Here is an 18426-nt window from a genome sequence, read left to right as displayed (position 1 = left end):
GGGAAATTTAAAAATGGGGTCTCGTGATCGGAGTTGTCGCTGTAAACGAGCGACCAGCGATTGCGTGCGGTTACGCCTTTAGAGGTCGATCAGCAACTTTAACTTTAAACTATCAAAATATGAATTCCATATTTTATTGGATCGTTGCAATAACCCTGACTCTATCTGTTTCTAACGTATTGTACACTGATTACCTCACAACGTTGAGTTGATTACCTATAAAAAAAATAAGTAAATAATCATCATCCTAGCCTTTTAACAACTATGAATGAGCTGGCTTACAATCTAGCCGCGTAGTACCAGTATTTTACAAAGAGCGACTTCCTATCTGCCTCCTTAAACCAGTTAGTTATCTGGGTAACACTGTACTCCTTAGTTAGACTAGTTGTCAACTTTCTACCTTCTGACTACTCGTAACATCTGCCATACGACGCGCGACGTATAAGACAACAGTCTCTGCATAAGATGTGTTTATGCGAGCCGGGACCCACAATTTTACATGCCTCCCGAAACACGAGTAACTCTTTATGACATACTAGATTTCGCCCGCGTCGATGTCGGTTATATCGCGTTTCTAAGAGAACTCTTCTAAAGTCTCTCAGTTCTTTCTCAAGGTCAACTCTATCTCTGTTCCAGATTTCATTAAAATCAGTTCAGTGGTTTAGACGTGAAAGCGTAACAGACAGACAGGCAGAGTTACTTTCGCATTTATAATATTAGTAGGGAAGTAGGGATATGGTCCCACGGACCGACCGTATCAAGCGGAACTTACCCTGTGCTAACTGTGATTGATTCACTTGTGCAGCTGAAGCTTAGCCATATGCTCCACAAAAAAAGGCAATAAGTAAAGTTCATATAAAATTTATTTCAATTTAAACCTATGTTACAATCTAGTCATAATAATGTATCTTAACCTAAACAGATGAGTGTAATATAATAAGACAGTATTAGAATCATCAGAAACAAATAAAATGCAACATTCTGACAAGTTTCCTCTGCTAGCATTATATTTCTTTAGCATCAAAAACTGTACAGGACCGTTCACACAGCAGGTCCTTGCAGCTGAGCACCGTAAGAAGAATTTTTTAATTTGATAGCTTGAAATTGTTTCACTGTAAATTAAAACCTGTTAATGTTTAAAATTAGTCAGAGGAAATTAATAAGTTTGTTTAATAAGACTTTAATGAGTCACTTTATTAAGGATAAAATATTTTTTGTACATATTACTTTTTCATAAAATTAATCCATCAAGTGATAGTCAATATTCAAGGAGGTGTTAATCTTGTCTATGGTTATGAGGCGGATGGTGACAGTACTTGTGACACTCCACTGGTGTCAAGGGACATTCTGCCGGAGCCAGTATGGGGGAGGTCGTCTTCATCAAGCAACTCCCTCATTCTCCTCTTATATATCTCACTATCTGGATTGTTCTCTTGATTCCTACATCTGTCCAATTTCTTCTCTATCAGTCTGACCTTCTCCCGCGCTGGACTCTCCACCATCTTAACTAAAGACCTGATCTTCCTCACAGCTTCTATTAGTATTGCCAGTTTGTCTTGTCCTGCATCTCTAAATAACATGTCTGTTACATAACTGTCCAAGTTCTCTTGTTCCTTGCTAGCTGCGTGTAGGACAGCCGCCAGGGCTATCTGTGATGGCGCATACAGGAGACAAGCATCTGTCAGAAATACTTTGTCAAGAAACTCATCAATGCCACCTCTGAGGCGCTCAGGGTTGGCTAAAGAGCATCTTGTTTTTATATCAATTAAAAACCCTTCCACAGGTCTGAAAGGATTGTGAATTGTCAAATGGTAGTTCAATTGCTGCATAAGTAATAATTCATTATTCAAAATAATATCCGATGCTTTATCTCTGTCACCTTTGATATTTGCAACAAACTGGCCAATGGAAACATTAAATTCTTCAACTTTACAAGCTAAGTAGACACAAGTCGCGAGGATTTCTTTTGGATGGTAATCCATGGTAGAATTGTAGAGATAAAACCGTTTGAAATAGTGGAAAGCGGTGCCGACGACTCCTTTAGGCATCGGCGGACTGAATCGCTTACAGAAATCCTTCAGGTGCAGCTCATACTGTTTCAGAAGCAGCCTTTCTTCATCAGGAGACAAAAAAAAATTGTACCGTTGATATTCGTCGATGTGTGTTCCGTGTTTTGCTATATAGTTTAGGTTATGCTTTTCCCGCAAACGAGCCAGTTCAGTTTCATCGACGAACGTCCAGAATTTCCTTTGGGAGCTCGTTGAAAACATGTTTGCATCTACATTCACTTGTTGAGTTCAAATTATAAAATAAATACAAAACCAACACGAATCACAAACGGCCTCGTCCGTTTGATTTTGTTGACATTTGACTGACACTGACAGTGATCCAGAATCCAGATGACAATCCAAACGAGTACATTCAGAACTTATTCAGAAGCACTTTCAATTTCACTTCAGGGTTGTGAAATGTCTATTTGAACGGTCAACTGTGGAAAATAAAAGGTTTTAAGGTTAATTACAATTAATATTCCCAAAATATTAAATTCCGAGATGAGAATACGTACTTAGGTACTTTTATAAATATTAATTCATCAGTCCAGAACGCACGTTTGGATTTCAATATAGATTAAATTGTTTTCGACTTTAATAAAGTATCGAAAGGAAATATTTTAAATTATTTTTAGGATATTAGCTGGATTTTCTATTACATAGAAAAAACAATAAACATTGACCTACAAAACTATGACAGCAACACTCATATTACGCGAAACATAAAATGTATACTCTGTGGCAGTTGAATTTGAGTCATCTTCGGTGAAGTGCTGCTGATTGTCATAAATTAAAGAAACTAGACTATTTTTGTAACAATAATCATTTAAAGACATTATTAGTGTTCAAAATGTCGCGAGCTGGTGAAAGACCTAATCAAGCACAAACCTACAAACTAGTCGTCGTCGGCGGCGGCGGTGTGGGAAAAAGTGCAATCACAATACAATTTATTCAGGTATTTATCGCCGTATTTGGCCGAGATACGCCTACGGAACAGATGCTAGAGTTTCTAAGAATTTCTGCAGATAATGTTTAGAAATTGTCGGTTTCATCCCTAAATTGTTGTGATGCGTTCATGCTTATAAATAGTGTTTGTGAGGCAGTCTATGTCAAGGCCTGTTTGAAGGCGACACCGCCCACTGGCGTCACCGCATCTGGTGTGCTCAAATGGCTATGTTTGATGTTCCAGAGCTACTTCGTGACTGACTACGACCCCACCATTGAGGACAGCTACACTAAGCAGTGTGTCATTGATGATGTTCCAGCCAAACTTGACAGTAAGTGGAACTCCTGCATCATATGAGCTCCTGGTGTTAAGTGCTGTGGGTGTCTGAAACAGAATTATGTATAAGAATGCCAAGGGCATGTTTTTATGAACCTTTTCAATGTTGTAGTGATGACAACCTGTTGCTAACTGTAACAAATTCTGAGAATAGATAACACTGTTCTGTTATAGATTGTTCACAAATAACTCAATAGAAACTTCATTCAATATTGTAATTTGAAATTAGTAAACCCATTTGAGTTATACTATATAATATTGCAAGGCTAAGGTCAAACATTTTATGAAATGTATGAATTATGTAAATAATCTTAAAGCATCTTTTAAAAAAACAACACTAGAAATTTAATTAAAACTAAATTGTAAACAAACCTATACAGAAAAAGCACCAGACAAGTTTTGCAATAATAGTTTATAATCTTTACTTGAGTCAGTGTCAAAAACTACAGCTGTGCAGCAGTTAATTGAATCAAATTAACTGCTGCACAGCTGAGAAAACAGTAACATCCCTATCTACTTCTGCCTTTATCATATAACATGTTTAAACACAACTTGCTACAACTGTTACTGTTTCATAATCTGCACTATCAAAGATTTTTATATCACAAGATAAAGTGATATCTGATATGTTTCTGCATTCTGAATAATGTTTACTTCAATTTGTTGCATTTTACTATTTCATAATGGAAATTCCAAGTAGCAAAGTAAACAAATATGGTAATGATCTAGATTGACTAAGCATTACTTGGTGACTACACTCAGAGACTAATTTTGCCTAAGAATATCTAATATAATAGTATTTTATGTAATTAATATTACATCTTAACAAGGAACTGTTTTAATAGATGGTTTTCTATTTGTTTAATATATTGATTAAAATTTTTAGGCTTAACAAAAGCTTTTGTCTACTTTTATATATATACTATAATTATATTATGTTTAAGATTACATAAAATGGCCTTACAGTTGCTAGTTAATGGCTATCTAGCATTTACATAAGAAAGGATAAAACATTAATCTTACATTAGGTACAGACAGAGCCAGATACTGTAAATTTTGTCCCACACAACACAGTGATTGGAATAAATATTCAGATCATTTATTTTAAAATATGAAATTACTGTTTTTTCTTTATGTAATAGTATGTTTTCATTATTCAGATCTACTTTTAAGGCTTAGAATAAATAACAAGTCCTCATTATGCAGTTGTATCTGTGTCCTTAGCTCAATATAGGCACAAGGATAGATTGCATTGCAATTCTTTGCACAATTTAACTTTACAGATTTTATCTGTAAGGTTTATTTGATTGACTCATTATTAGTACCCTAGCTGTTAGATACCTTATTAATTTACCTATCCTACCTACCTACATTATAAATTTTACATAATTAATTACACGTTTTATGACGCTCATTTCGGGATCGCCCATTTTGTATCTCACACAATGAGAATTCTTAACCATGAGCTGACGCTACTGCGACTTTAATAGATCATCTAACTTTATATCAGTTTTAAATCTCTCCAGTTCGACAAAAATGAATATGTATGGTTTGAGCTGCATGCGACTAGCCGAAGATAGATCTGGATGGCGTGCAATTGGAGAGCCTATGTCCAGCAGTGGACGAATATAGGCTGATGACTATATAGTATAGTATAGTAGTTCTTAATCATTTTTCTCTTCTCCAGTCCTGGACACAGCGGGCCAGGAAGAGTTCAGCGCGATGCGAGAGCAGTACATGAGGTCCGGCGAGGGTTTCCTCCTCGTCTTCTCCGTTGCTGACCACGCGAGCTTCGACGAGCTCTACAAGTTCCACAAGCAGATCCTCCGTGTCAAAGACAGGGACGAGTTCCCCATGCTGCTCGTTGGTAACAAGGCTGATCTGGAGAACCAGAGGGTGGTGAGTAAACCTTAATAGTATGATTTGGCTAGTGGTAAGATCCTAGGATTGACAAAGATTCGATCCCAAAACACGCCAAGACTTTTTGGATGTTTTTATAGTAACTATCGTGAGACTGATTAATTATTAAATGATGCAACGGTCACTCACGCGTATTTATCGGGAGTGCCCGACTATTTTCGGACCCAACCGGAGTCCTTAATCATGATCTGACGCGGCGGGGTCGCAAGTCGAACTGGATGTTGTGTGCGATTCGTAAATTAATATTGCAGTCCTGCGACTGATCGCCGGCCGTATCGGATTGCCAGCCAGTTCTACGAATACGGTAATTAAACGGATCAGCTTCAACATTTTTGATGCTGGGAATGATAATCAGTTATGGAACGAAAAGTTGAGTTTGTTAATTGTAATAGACATAAATAAGGTAAATTAATATTACTTAAAAGAATAAGTGATGACGGTAATGTTGTGACGTCGACTTTAGGTCTAAGAACGTACTCAGGTTAAAAATTTCATGATATAACTCTTAAAAACCTAAAAAATCATATGCATTTGTAATGTACACATAAAAAAAAACTAGTATACCAACCTTTGACCGTCATTCATACTTCTCGTAACAATATGAAATCATCAGAGGAAATAATATATTTATAATAGACAAATAGTAAACAACAACAACACGTTTCTTACAAAATAGTAGCTTACGAGGCACATGTTATGCTGTAAAACAACTGTTATTGGAAAATAATCCATGCGTTGATTGAGTAAGCTTCAAATTGCTTTAACAGTATAGTACGGGGTTTTACGTCAGAGGTAATTCATGACCACAATCTGTGAGTTTTTGTTTTTATGAATGACATTGTTTTATTGACTACTTTACAAAACCATCATACTGTTTACGCGGTTTGTTAATTCCATTATTATAGTGAACAGCAAACAATTTTTATAATGCTTGAATTGATTTATACATATAGCACTTTTTTTTGTAATAGTTTGCGAACAGTTTCTGTGTAGTTAAATCTTAATTATGAAATGATTATTCGCCTTACGCAGTTCACCAGCATATGTACATGTACAAAAATTAGTGATAAATTATAAGAAAATAGAAATTAAATTTTAATTTTAAAACTTATAAGGGATATAAAATAGAAAAGAAGAGGAACAAACAATAAAATTAAATAATAAAGCGTTAAAGAACAAACATAAAAATACTTGAATACGGATGGTATAAGTCAAGGGACTTATAAATAAACTACATACAGTGGAGAATATATTTTAAGCAAAACTTCGTCGTTTCAGGTGTCCCTGGAAGAGGCACAAGCATTGTCTCGCCAACTCAAAGTGCCGTACATCGAGTGCAGTGCGAAGGCGCGCATGAACGTCGACCAAGCCTTCCACGAGCTCGTCCGCCTGGTGCGGCGCTTCCAGGAGGCCGAGCGCATCAACATCAAGTCAGACTACGGCAGCGGCAAAAAGAAAAAGTGCACCATCTTGTAACACAACAATCCATCCGTGACTTTGGTGAGTTCCCGACACCTTCGAAATTCAAACTTCGCGCCGCTACGATGACAGATGATTTTTTTTTATGCAAAGGAGTTTTACTCGTCAGGGATGCACTGCCCACCTAAGGACTTTAGTCGAATAGCTTTAATTTAATATTTATATTAAAAGTGTTTTAGCTTACTCATATTTATAATCTAAAACCGCCAAATAATTGATGGATTAGATGGTTTGTGCATCTCTAACGTTACATATTGGTTGTAATATAATTTTATATGTATTTATCTACACATCTCCATTAGGTTTATAACGAATACAAAATGTCTTCTTATTTTCGCTATGAGATATTTATTACTTTCTGTATTTTAGTTTATAAGTATTATTTTTGTTCTTTAGCACATTTAAGATGCATAAAATGTTCTTGATTAAGAATAATTGTGATATACTTCTATGTTTTTACTATCTATGATAATCTTGAAGTTTGTGTATCATATAGAAACTTGGAATTGAATCATTCATCAAGGAGATCTTAATACTTTCTGGTGTAAAAACAAACGTTCTAAAGGTACAAAATCAAGAGCAATATTTTGTAATTTGATATTCGTAATGTTGTATTAACAAAATTAGAAACTCTTCACTATTATCATACATACGCATCTACTATTCCACCTACTTAAGTGTTATATCTCGGTACTACGCCCTGGTGCCATACTTGAAGTAATCTGTGTTGAATGAAACGCCAAATGCATTAACATTGTGGCTTTAATTTCATATTTATTTTTTGAAAACATATTTTTGCCCTTTATAGAATTTCCAACAAAACAGAAAATTTAAATAATTGATTCATTAAAATTTGAAACAAAATTATATTTATTTAATTAATTGTCGATATTTTATAATCAATTATTTAAAATATCATCAATAGTGGGTACATTTGATATAAGTTCTTGGCTTATATTTTACATTGGTAGCTAAGATATATTTTTGTATGAACTCATTTTGTAATAGCTGTAAAATATAACAGTAAACCTTAATTTATTGGGAAACAACTTGAAATTTTATATGGAAAGATGATGTTACACGGCCATAGGATAGTGGGGCGTGGCATACGTCTTATCAGCCAATCACGTAGTCCAGTAAAATATAAACCACGCCCCAAAATATACCTCCAATGAGATTCGACATACCATCGTCCTAACGTGGAACTGTATAAATTTTCTATATCCAGTTGTTTCCTGAAAATATTGTTAGGTCGTCGACACTAGGCGCATCAGTTACTTCGAGCACAATTTAAATAAAATGGTGCTGATATAGCTTAGTCTTAGCACAATTTCGCGGGATATGATCCCTACTGTTTTATTTGGTTTCGTCTCAAGGGATTTTTCTGTTCTTCATTTTTATTTTTCTTTTAATTTTGGTTTTGATTTACAAGGGTTCTTAACGAATATGAATCTTTCTTAAATACGAAAAATATTACCTCATGTTTTATTAATTCAATTATTTTGGCCTTTTTCGAAGTTCGTTATAAATTAATGACTTGTGTTTTAACTCGTTTTATTAACAAAATGGAGCGGAAAAAATATATAAAATATTTTTATTTATAAATAGACGTCTAGAAACCAAATACTAATGTATAAAACATATTTTTGTTACTTTTTTGTCGTTCAATAATTATATTTTAGGATAGAGTTAGTTGTATGGATTTTAATGTCACTGAAGAAAAGAGAAATAACTGAAATGAGATTACACAATTTTTTTATCAAAAGGTTTTGATTATAAATGTCAAATAGAACATTATAGGTACCTATGTGTACTGCTTAAATAACTGAATGCTATTTTTTTCTATTCAATAGGCATAGTAAATAGACACCATTTGATAAATTTATATCAATGGAACTCTGGTTTTGGTGTGACAATTAGATGATACTGACATACACCTTGTAGCGTGCTGGCTCGCTTCCTCTATTCCACAATGACAAGTCTTACTCCGGAGGTGCTAGCAGGCCCCCTAGTGGAAAGCTAAACCATCATACTGTAGTATGATTAAATTAGTTGCTTTCAGTAAGGTCATTAGACGCATCAGACCTATCCAAGCAGTATATTGGTTCAGAATAAGAGATATTTGTAATTTCAAGGAAAAAAATGATTAAAGCGCTAACGAATTTTATGTTTTGCGGGGGGTTTCACAAACATTCAGGACACATGCAAAAGACACCCAGGCTCGGGACAAGGATTCGTAGATCACACAAACTTGTTCTGTGCGAACTCGCGGAATGTCGCACACATTGGGTCACCTCCTACCACTCGGCTATTCGTGCAGTCAGCCTGCGTTATCACACTTCTTAGGCCACAGCTATAGCCTCTAGGGTCACACTTACTGCCAGAGGACCTAAACATTTTGTAAGTTAATTTTAAAAAGAGATATATATATATATTTTTATATCGTAGTATTGGTTTTTACACATTTTTTGCTAAGCATGTATATTAGTTGGTGCACAACTGGTTTTGATATACATATTTACTGATTTTATATCGATTTAGCTTACAAAGTAATCTGTAGAGAGAGATGTTTTACAATAATTATTGTTTTTATCAGCTTTATAATATTAGGGAGTTAATTAAGAAAAATGATTTTTAAAGCTTGGTCCAGTAATTACAGGATAAAATTAAATATTTGAGTATGACATTTATAACACAAAATAAATATGGGAACATGAGGGTATTTCTATTTCTATGCATCTGATAACTTTGGTTAACGAAACTGCCTATTACTGTATGTAGCTATATACTGGGCCAACCTTTAAAGATAGTAGATATATGTGTAATGGAATCAATAATATTTATTTTCTAGCGACTACAATCAGTGACAGTATTTTGTTGTGTTGTGAACTGAAACGTGTAAATATACCCGATTATGTCTTTATTCATTGGTAACATAGTCCTCAATGTGACTATATCGATTTACCAATGTTTTGAACTATACCATGCTTAATTTGATTTTTGAATTTGATTGTTTTACATGGCAACACCAAAGACGTTTATGTAATAGTTTATTTACGTTCCGTTTTAGAACAAGTGTTGCAATGTACAAATAATTATAAAATAAATTGTACATAAATTATAGTTTCATTGTGAGCTCGCTTGGTGTATGAGTGTTTTCGAAATTTTGGTAGGCATTACCATAGAGTTGGTAGTCTATTGGTACTTTTGGTACCGTTGTCACAGTGCAGGTGCAATAACGTAAGGAGAGCTTTAACTTGAGGCGGTCTATCGCCGTAACCCACTAAAATGAGAACTGTTGTCCAGCTAATTATTGTATTTGTAAAATAAATCATTGTAACATAATCGATTGTTGTTTATTTCTAAATCCTTAATTGATACTATTTCGTAATTTCCTCCTTATTTGTAGAGCAGTTTAGTAGCTATTCGTGAACTCCCTACGGGTACTTGCAGTGACCTTTAAAAGGTTTGTGCACCCAAGACCCAAGATATTTCATATGATTCTCCTTTGATTGCTTCACCAGACTAGGGGCATTCGCAGTGCTATATAGCGATGAGAGCGCATAAGATGTACGCATACGATCTCGTACAGATACATACCAATCCGCGTCGCTGTGAAATGATGTTATTCAAATGTTACTGTATAAATGCGTGTTGTCTTCATAGGGATATTAGTGTGCAGTTGTGTATCATGTGAATCAAATGAAAAACTTAAATATGACTCCTTTTTTATTTTATCTCCTCTACTCAGACTCATAAAGGAAACTCAAGTAAACTAACTCGAACGATGATTTATTACTTTATTACATAATTTGTTATAAATATTCTACGCTTCACTTCCTGCCGGCGATGGCGGCCAGGTCGGCGATGCAGCGGTCGAGGGCTTGCTTCTCCTGGTCGGGGGTGATGGCCTTGGTCACGTTGGTCACTATCCAGTCAACCATGTGCTTCTGGGATAGGCGACGCTCAACGTTCGACTTCTCGAGCTGGTAGTCCAGGCGGCGCTTGACCTGGAAAAGGGGTATTTGGTTACTAATGGGTGAAAAGCTGGTTTGCTTCACTGCTTTCCCATTTGCGATGTTTAGTTTATTCAAACTTAGTTACAAAAAAGAAATGCCGAAACTTCGTGGGTGCGTTACTGTTCAGTCAGCTTTAACGAAATTGGCTAAGATAATATGAAAGACTACAGTTTCGTGCGCTTAGCTCAACCTATAATCGTCCCAGCAACAATTACTTGAGATATAAAATTCAAAAGGCTTATGGCAAAATTGTCTTTTTTTAATTCATGAAAAAAAGAAGTTTAAAACATAGTGACATCAGTCGGGCACTTTCGATTCTCGTCCACAGCTACATTTCCTTATGTTTTAGAATAACTTACCTCAGTGTAAGCGTTCATGAGGCGCTCCCTGTAGGCGGCCTCCAGCTGCAGCAGAACATTCTCCTTCTTGGCCTGGATGAGCAGCTCCTGTCCTTGCGCGCGCCACTGAGCAGTCTTCTCCGCCTCGACAGCATTCTCCAGAGATTTGATGGAGTCTGTGCGGCTCTCGTTCCATTCGGTCTCGATCGCCTTTAATAAACAAAGGTAGTGATATAATTAATTAGTTATAAAAAATATAAATTTTCTGTATAATGAAGGTAGTTGACAAGCGGATAGAAGAAAACTAAATTTAATTATACATAGGATAGGGCGCGGAGCCGTTTTTGATTCGGGCTGTTGTGGCAAGAAAAACTCGGTAGATAAATAAATTTTAAGTTTATAGTAACGCAAATCAATACGTAATCAACTTCAAAATTTAACAAGCTGCTACAATGTAGCTTAAAATTTACACTTCATTATATAAACATACTATCTCTTTTTCTCTTTATCTCTATTCATGTATTCAATCAAAACAACTATTTATTTAAAGTTTTGGGCACTTACATCAACTTCCTTGTCCAAGTACGCGGCTAGGGGAGGTCCGAGCTTCTTGGCGGCGATGTATACCATCAGAGCGAGTGACAGACCGGTGTAGTACTCGTGCTCCATGACGAAGATCTCCTTGCTGCACAGGTAGGTGGCCAGACCAACTCCGAACGTGTAGGGTCCGGTTACACCAGTCTTCGAGTGGAAGAACTGGAACCTGGATTGTATACATTTTTGTGAGTATTTTTATCACGCTCTCGTGTTATTGGAGTGTACGGGACAAGCAAACTACTGGGCAGGATTTCTCGTCATGCTGAGTTCCCTTTGCTTGGAGGGAATGGGCGAATTTGGAGCCTCAGTGGGAAAAAGGCTGCCACCACTAAATATCCACTTCAAATGAAGTTAACCTTCAAGGCTTTTTCAAGGCTATTGCGTCTAAAAAAATACATGAATACACAGGTGTAAAGTCAAGGTGGACATGCCAATAGATGAGTAAAAGAATGGTCCGAGCACGACAACAAAATCCCTTTGCAAAAATAGGTATTGGAATTGGTTGAGAACTACAAAAAGAGAATGAGGATTTTTTTAAACAAGCCCCTTAGCATTTCTAGTGCCGCAAGGAGTTTCAACACACATCCAAGTCCATGCACAAAGACATCAAGCCTCAAGGTAAACATTCGAGAGTCACAAAAATGCTTAATCTATGCGTAGATCGAACCCGCGACACGTCGTACGACTATTTGTGCAGTCAAAAATTGGGCAGGAATTGCAATGGATTGATTTTAAATAAGTACATACACGTGAGTTTGATATTAATCCAAATCTAACTCTTGGTTTGCAATTGCCCTCTTCCATAATTTTCTAGCCCATGCCATGTCAATCCAGCTAGGGTACATGTTTCAAACAGATTCATAATCTATTAAACATTCAAATGGTAGAGAACTCACCATTCTTCAGGGAGGAAGCCAAGTCTGACTTTTCCGGGCTCTCCACGGACGGGCCTGGGGAAGTTCTGCTCATCACGAGCACCACCAACCTCTGTGGCAGAGCCTCGTACCACCAGAGCTGTGGACTGCCTAGCTGCAGCTGAAAATGTATTATATTGAGTTTTAGAAATAAATACCTAATCACCATCATCATTCCCCTACCCTTATCCCAATTATTTTATTTGCGGTTGGCACAATATGTCTCTTTCTTTCATACCTTTCTACATAAATATGTAACTAATTTACTTATTTATTACAAATATATTAAAGTTGAGTTTTGCAGATAGGTAGTTGCTTGATGTAAATTTTAAGTTAAGTAGAATTTAGTAAAACTAACTGGCACCAAGTACTTCTGAATAAAAAAATATATACAGAGCAATGTTCATACATTATAAAATATAGTATAATCCATTATTTTTAATGACAATTTGGTATCAGTAAGTCCACATTGCAAGTAAGTAACAAAGAAATACAGATCTTCATCAGTCCAAGCCAAATTCAAATAAGAATTGAGTATTATTTTTGTTTACATTGTATTTATTAGATGTAAAGTATAATTATAACTATGCTATAATGTGATAATTACATTATATACGTATCACACTACTCTTTTTTAACTATGACATAAATCAGCTGAGGAATTATCAACTGCACTGCAGACATCCATATTATAGGTTATATTCAATTGATTATTGTGAATACCTTCACTGAACGCACTACATAGTTGTAATCTAATTTTATATCTTATAATAATTGAGTTGAAAGCTACATTTTCACGGAAATATTTTCCACAGCGGCGGAGACACCCGTCAAATCAGTGATTACATAAACCTATGTAACCCAGGGTTAAGGTTAAAAACTATACATTTAAAACACACTCCATAACTTTTACTAATCATATTGGTTTGTTACACGTACCTGAACGCAAAGCTACGCGCGATAGCATTTTGTAAAAAGCAATTTACAATTTATTTCACGAATATCGACAGTCCCGAGGAAAATGTACTTTGCGTTAGAGATGTGCTACGCAAAGATTGTATAGGAGTCCTTCGATTAGTCAGTCGATTTGAGTGAAATTCGGTTAGTCGACCGATTTTGATTCAAATCATCTGTTATTTTTTTGTTAATTGGATATTTAATTATGGCTTAAATAAAAAGAAAGATTACTTGCCAATAATTTAGTTAAATTTCTATCGCTTTAGTTTTTTTGCATGTTAGCATCACCGGTGACCTAGTTACAATTTATTACTTGGTCATAGTTTTAGAAGTTGATCAATACTGAACCAGTTTCTATTTTTGTTTATTTGCGGCTTGTTGACCGTTTACCCTTTATCATAACAGTATTATATTTTGCTCAGTTGCTTAGAAAGTATTAACTTAACGTTACCTTAACGATAATGGCTAATATTCACTGGATATGGCACCGCATCGTAAGTTTAATACGTTTGATACAACATTTTTATTTTCTTCATTGTATTTCATGAAATCGTAACTCAATGTACTTTAAAATGACATATTATCAGGTATTTCAATTTTTTTTTTATAAATCGTCATCTATTTCTATTTTCCAGCCAGAACATTTCTGACATTATTTTTGTAGAAATTTTTTAGGGATATGATAAAACAATGTTATTATTTCTGAACGCAACAGTAATCAGCTGTCGATTGTGACATGACTGACGTGTGTGGTATGTGATAGCCTGTTGATAAGGATTTTACCTTTAGTTTTTATGTTTTTTGTGCAAAATCGTAAGGTTTTACTAAAATGGGGATATTTACATCCTGCTGTAGGCCATCCGCGTCAGACATATTGACGCCTGATGCTGTAAGTAGCTGCAAAATATACGTGAAATGATTGTAAATCGTTACAATATTGATCGAATCTTTTGTTATGGTCCGTTCTAGAACCAGCTGCAAAGTTACTTAACTATTTATAACAGGTTATTTCTACGACTTCGTAATATCGATTGTGCATATTGTGTCCATCGGCTCGGGCATGGCTAACAGCTTATAAATAAAATCGATATTCTGTAGGTACTTGGGAGTTATTTTTACTACTTCAAGTTCAAACTCGTTTATAAGTTGCGATTTGATATTAAAGTTTTAATTTGTTTAAATTTTATTTAAGATATCCTAGAATTAATAATCACAAATCTATGCGAATTTGAATTTATATGATCATGAAACCTCAACTTTTAAAGTTTTTCATTTTATGATTTATTAGTAATATTATGATTAATTGCCTTATTGTTGTAGGAGACTAGACGCCGGCAGCAGGTGGAGGCAGCGGAGCGGCGCGCCAACCAGGAGGCGTCCCGCGGCGTCCGCGACCCGGAGAAGATGCGACGCATTCAGCAGCGAAATGAGGAGATGGAGAAAAGGGAGCAGGAGCTCACCCGGCAGGGCGGCGCGGCTTTGAAGGTGGGCCCTCCCTCTAGAACAGAAAACGCTACCACCAGCGGATAGGAAACATCTGTTGTCTGCTACTAGAAGACTTTGTGATGGCCAAAAATATAAAGTATTATTGATATCTGACTCTCATTCTGTTGGTAGAGTAAACAGTACTGTTGAAGAAACACTGCATACCATATTAATGCTGAAATCATGCAGAGTGAGTCATTATCATAATGTTTCAAAAATGACTAACTAGGCTCACTTGAAATAAAACTTTGATAAGACATTATGGTGCACAAACCCACTCTCTCAACACAAGAGACATTTTTTTTACTTTATTTTTTTAATGCAAAAGTGTTTGGAAAACACTTATGCATTAAAAAAAATGTAACAATGCTAGCCTTTTGAGGGTAATGCATGAGCCTACTTTCTTTCACAAAAGGGAAAAACACAAAATTGAATAAAGTTTAATTTTATTCTTATTATTCTGTTACAGTGGACGTCAGACTGAGATCAGGCCCCCGGGAGCAGTCAGAGCGGTCAGGGAAGTCAGTCTGGTCAGGCAAGTCTGCCCGGTCAGACCAGTCAACCGGGTCAGACTAATCCCACTCCCCAAGACAAAAATGACAAATACAGGTACAAAAACTGACCGGCTCCAGATCAAGGATCTAAAGTTTACTGCACAACAGATTACTGACCACACAATCTCTTAGACTAGAATAATACCTGTTATTTATACTCATCATTCAATATTGAATCCTAACTCGAAACACTCAAGGTTTAAACTAGCATTCGATTGTGGTACACTTCATAAATTAGGACTTATGTCCATGACATAAGATTCAATATTGAATGTTTCTACAAAAAGACACCTTTTTCTTGTCTGTTCGCCAATGCAAAGATATAAGAATAATATATTTATAGGTGTTGTGTTACATGTAATTAAAGTATTATTGAAGACAATTGCAGTCATAGACATGAGTTGTATATTTTTAATATAAGTAGTTGTGTTATTAAGTTTGAGTATAGATGTACAACCAGCTGTCATTTTTCTAGGCAATGGCAGCAAATACTTCTGCCATTAATGTGACCTTACATGAGGATACTGTATCAGCTTATTGAGCCTTGCATTCATAAAATTACTTTCGATAGATTTAAAAAGACCAACGTCGACATATCGTATTCAACTTTTTGTAATCTTCAAAATGATTTGTATTGAGAATTACTTAATGAATTTCATTGTAAATGTGTAATTGACAGAGCTTGCGTTGTTGTTTGCTTTCTTCGCCACTAGTCATGTAACCCTGAAGCTTTTTTTAACGTGTGTCATCGACGAATGTAGAAAGATCTCAGACTTGTCACTTGAATGGTCTATCAGTTTTTATTCCTCTGTTATAGCCGCTACACATGGCTCGAAATAGACTTAATTTTCACTGTAATCTCAAATTAGAAGTCACGACTCAAAGAAATGCTTTAAGAAAATATTTTGATACTTAAAAGCTTGGACAAACTTAACCAATAACTTCATTTTCAGGACCTACTTTCCCATATTTGAAATCCGTAAAGTTAGATTTTCCTTCATGTAGTAAAAATGGGTCAGATTGATTGTTATTCAAAAGTTTATTAGTTTATTCTTGCGCTTACTCCAACACCCAACGTGTTTTAAGCTCCATAGGAATCCTTAATCAGCTTGACTTGTCAACTACCGCGAAAGTAAACCATAAAATTCTTCCATACAAAATTGCTATTTATTTGGTGTCTCTTATTATAAATGGTGTTTTATCAAGTATTGTATATGCCTACCTATTTAATGGATATTGTTGATGTTTTGCTGTCTATAATATTCGATGTGAACAGTATAATCAGTAATTTTGCAAACGTTATCATTATTTATTGTATTAAGTGTATAAATGGATGTTTATATTATATTGAGGATACTTGATGTTGTAGCCACTCTGCGTAACCGTTTATTTTTCATTTTGTCTGGATGTAGTATTACTCTAACTATGTTTCTCAACTTGATATAACGAAACAGAAATTTTGTGATTGATATTATCAATTAAAGTAATTTAGATTAGTATCGAAACTGGTCTTGGGAACATTATATATTCAAGGAAAGTTATAACGAATCAATGACTGTATCTTCAGTATTATTGACAATCGAAACTTGTAAAGTAAGCCACCGTTGGCCTATGTAGTCTAAAATATTTTGTTATTTCACGAATTATTCAAAATCTAAATCTTATCTATTGCTCAATGTGTAGAAATGAAACTTATACAATTTTTAGATACATTTAAAACGTCACTATTTCTAACGGACGTGAGACAGACATTGACTTTTGTAAAATGTCGAATTTAGCGATGTGGCTACTACATTCGCACTGATTGTAAGTAATTTAAGGTATATCAAAATAAATGTATTTAAATGTGTTATAAGTCTATCGTGTTTAATTTCCACCTTTATTAAACATTTAATAATATCTAAGTAGCAACAAATCTATACTCTATACTTACTAATATATAAAGCTGAAGAGTTTGTTTGTTTGTTTGTTTGAACGCGCTAATCTCAGGAACTACTGGTCCAAATTTAAAAATTCTTTTTGTGTCGAATAGACCATTCATCGAGGAAGGCTTTAGGCTATAAACCATCACGCTGCGACTAATAGGAGCGAAGATACAATGGAAAATGTGAAAAAAACAATAAATCATAACTTCTACCCACGGGGACGAAGTCGCGGCCAACAGCTAGTAAACAATATAAACTGAATTCCCGAACATGAGAGGTCCGAGTTTTTTTTTCTATAATAAAAGGCATTTATTTATCAAAATACAGGACCTCAAGTTGTTACTAAAATTATAGTTAACCAAGTGTTATATTAAAAAAGTATGATGTTCTCGGATCCAATGGGCTAGCATGTGGCTGTCCCACTATGTCCCACCGTATCGCATAAAGCATAAAGCAATTCAGGACGCTGTGCGCGGGATCTCGGGCGCGGGCCGATACTAGAATAAAATCATCGACCCTAGCCTCAGCAAACATTTTACAAGAGATACAAAAACGTGATAGTTCCATAAGAATTGTGAATGCGTTTTTTTGCATATGGGGGCCGTTGTATGAGTGTCATGATCGGATTGCACGTGTTAAGGGTTTGGCAGTATGCACCGAAAAGAGTAATTTTAACATGCTTAGTACACCGTCCAAATCTTCGGATCAACATATTGAATCGGACAGCCATCGCCCTACCCTCCCTCTCCATAACTATGTTATCATTTAGATCGTCAGACCAAAGTGACTCAGGTACTTGAATTTTGTTATTTTATTTGGGATAAAGAAGTGTTGCACATGGTTACTTTTGGTATATTAGTGTAACATTTCAACATTTGGTACCCTCCTTAAAAATCAATAGCTCG

The 18426-nt window shown here is 35.4% G+C and overlaps 4 protein-coding genes across 5 annotated transcripts; 2 read left to right on the top strand and 2 right to left on the bottom strand.

Annotated features, from left to right (window-relative positions):
- Positions 1–845: 845 nt before the first annotated feature.
- Positions 846–2384, bottom strand: LOC113501981 (cyclin-H). The gene has a single exon (XM_026883321.1). The coding sequence runs from the start codon at positions 2268–2270 to the stop codon at positions 1293–1295; it is 978 nt and encodes a 325-aa protein (XP_026739122.1). The 5' UTR covers positions 2271–2384; the 3' UTR covers positions 846–1292.
- A 404-nt stretch (positions 2385–2788) lies between these two features.
- Positions 2789–7020, top strand: LOC113502222 (ras-like protein 2). The gene is made up of 4 exons (XM_026883712.1): positions 2789–3006; positions 3241–3328; positions 5021–5232; positions 6532–7020. The coding sequence occupies exons 1-4, from the start codon at positions 2902–2904 to the stop codon at positions 6727–6729; spliced, it is 603 nt and encodes a 200-aa protein (XP_026739513.1). The 5' UTR covers positions 2789–2901; the 3' UTR covers positions 6730–7020.
- Positions 7021–10448: 3428 nt separating this feature from the next.
- Positions 10449–13672, bottom strand: LOC113502221 (ATP synthase subunit b, mitochondrial). Its single transcript, XM_026883711.1, has 5 exons — positions 13540–13672; positions 12583–12721; positions 11654–11852; positions 11111–11299; positions 10449–10742 (listed from the first exon to the last, which is right to left on the bottom strand). The coding sequence occupies exons 1-5, from the start codon at positions 13565–13567 to the stop codon at positions 10566–10568; spliced, it is 732 nt and encodes a 243-aa protein (XP_026739512.1). The 5' UTR covers positions 13568–13672; the 3' UTR covers positions 10449–10565.
- Positions 13673–13933: 261 nt separating this feature from the next.
- LOC113502223 (small VCP/p97-interacting protein) lies at positions 13934–17452 on the top strand. Of its 2 annotated transcripts, none has more exons than XM_026883714.1 (3): positions 13934–14051; positions 14878–15042; positions 15512–17452. In XM_026883714.1, the coding sequence occupies exons 1-3, from the start codon at positions 14019–14021 to the stop codon at positions 15524–15526; spliced, it is 213 nt and encodes a 70-aa protein (XP_026739515.1). In that variant the 5' UTR covers positions 13934–14018; the 3' UTR covers positions 15527–17452. The 2 variants fall into 2 exon arrangements, with proteins under 2 accessions (XP_026739515.1, XP_026739514.1); XM_026883713.1 differs by lacking the exon at positions 13934–14051 and adding an exon at positions 14284–14446.
- The last annotated feature ends 974 nt before the right edge of the window (positions 17453–18426 follow it).

This window comes from Trichoplusia ni, chromosome 16 (assembly GCF_003590095.1).
Source record: "Trichoplusia ni isolate ovarian cell line Hi5 chromosome 16, tn1, whole genome shotgun sequence".
NCBI classification, from domain to species: Eukaryota; Metazoa; Arthropoda; class Insecta; order Lepidoptera; family Noctuidae; genus Trichoplusia; species Trichoplusia ni.
The sequence above is the reverse complement of the archived record's forward strand: the minus strand, read 5'-3'. Positions and strand labels throughout refer to the sequence as shown.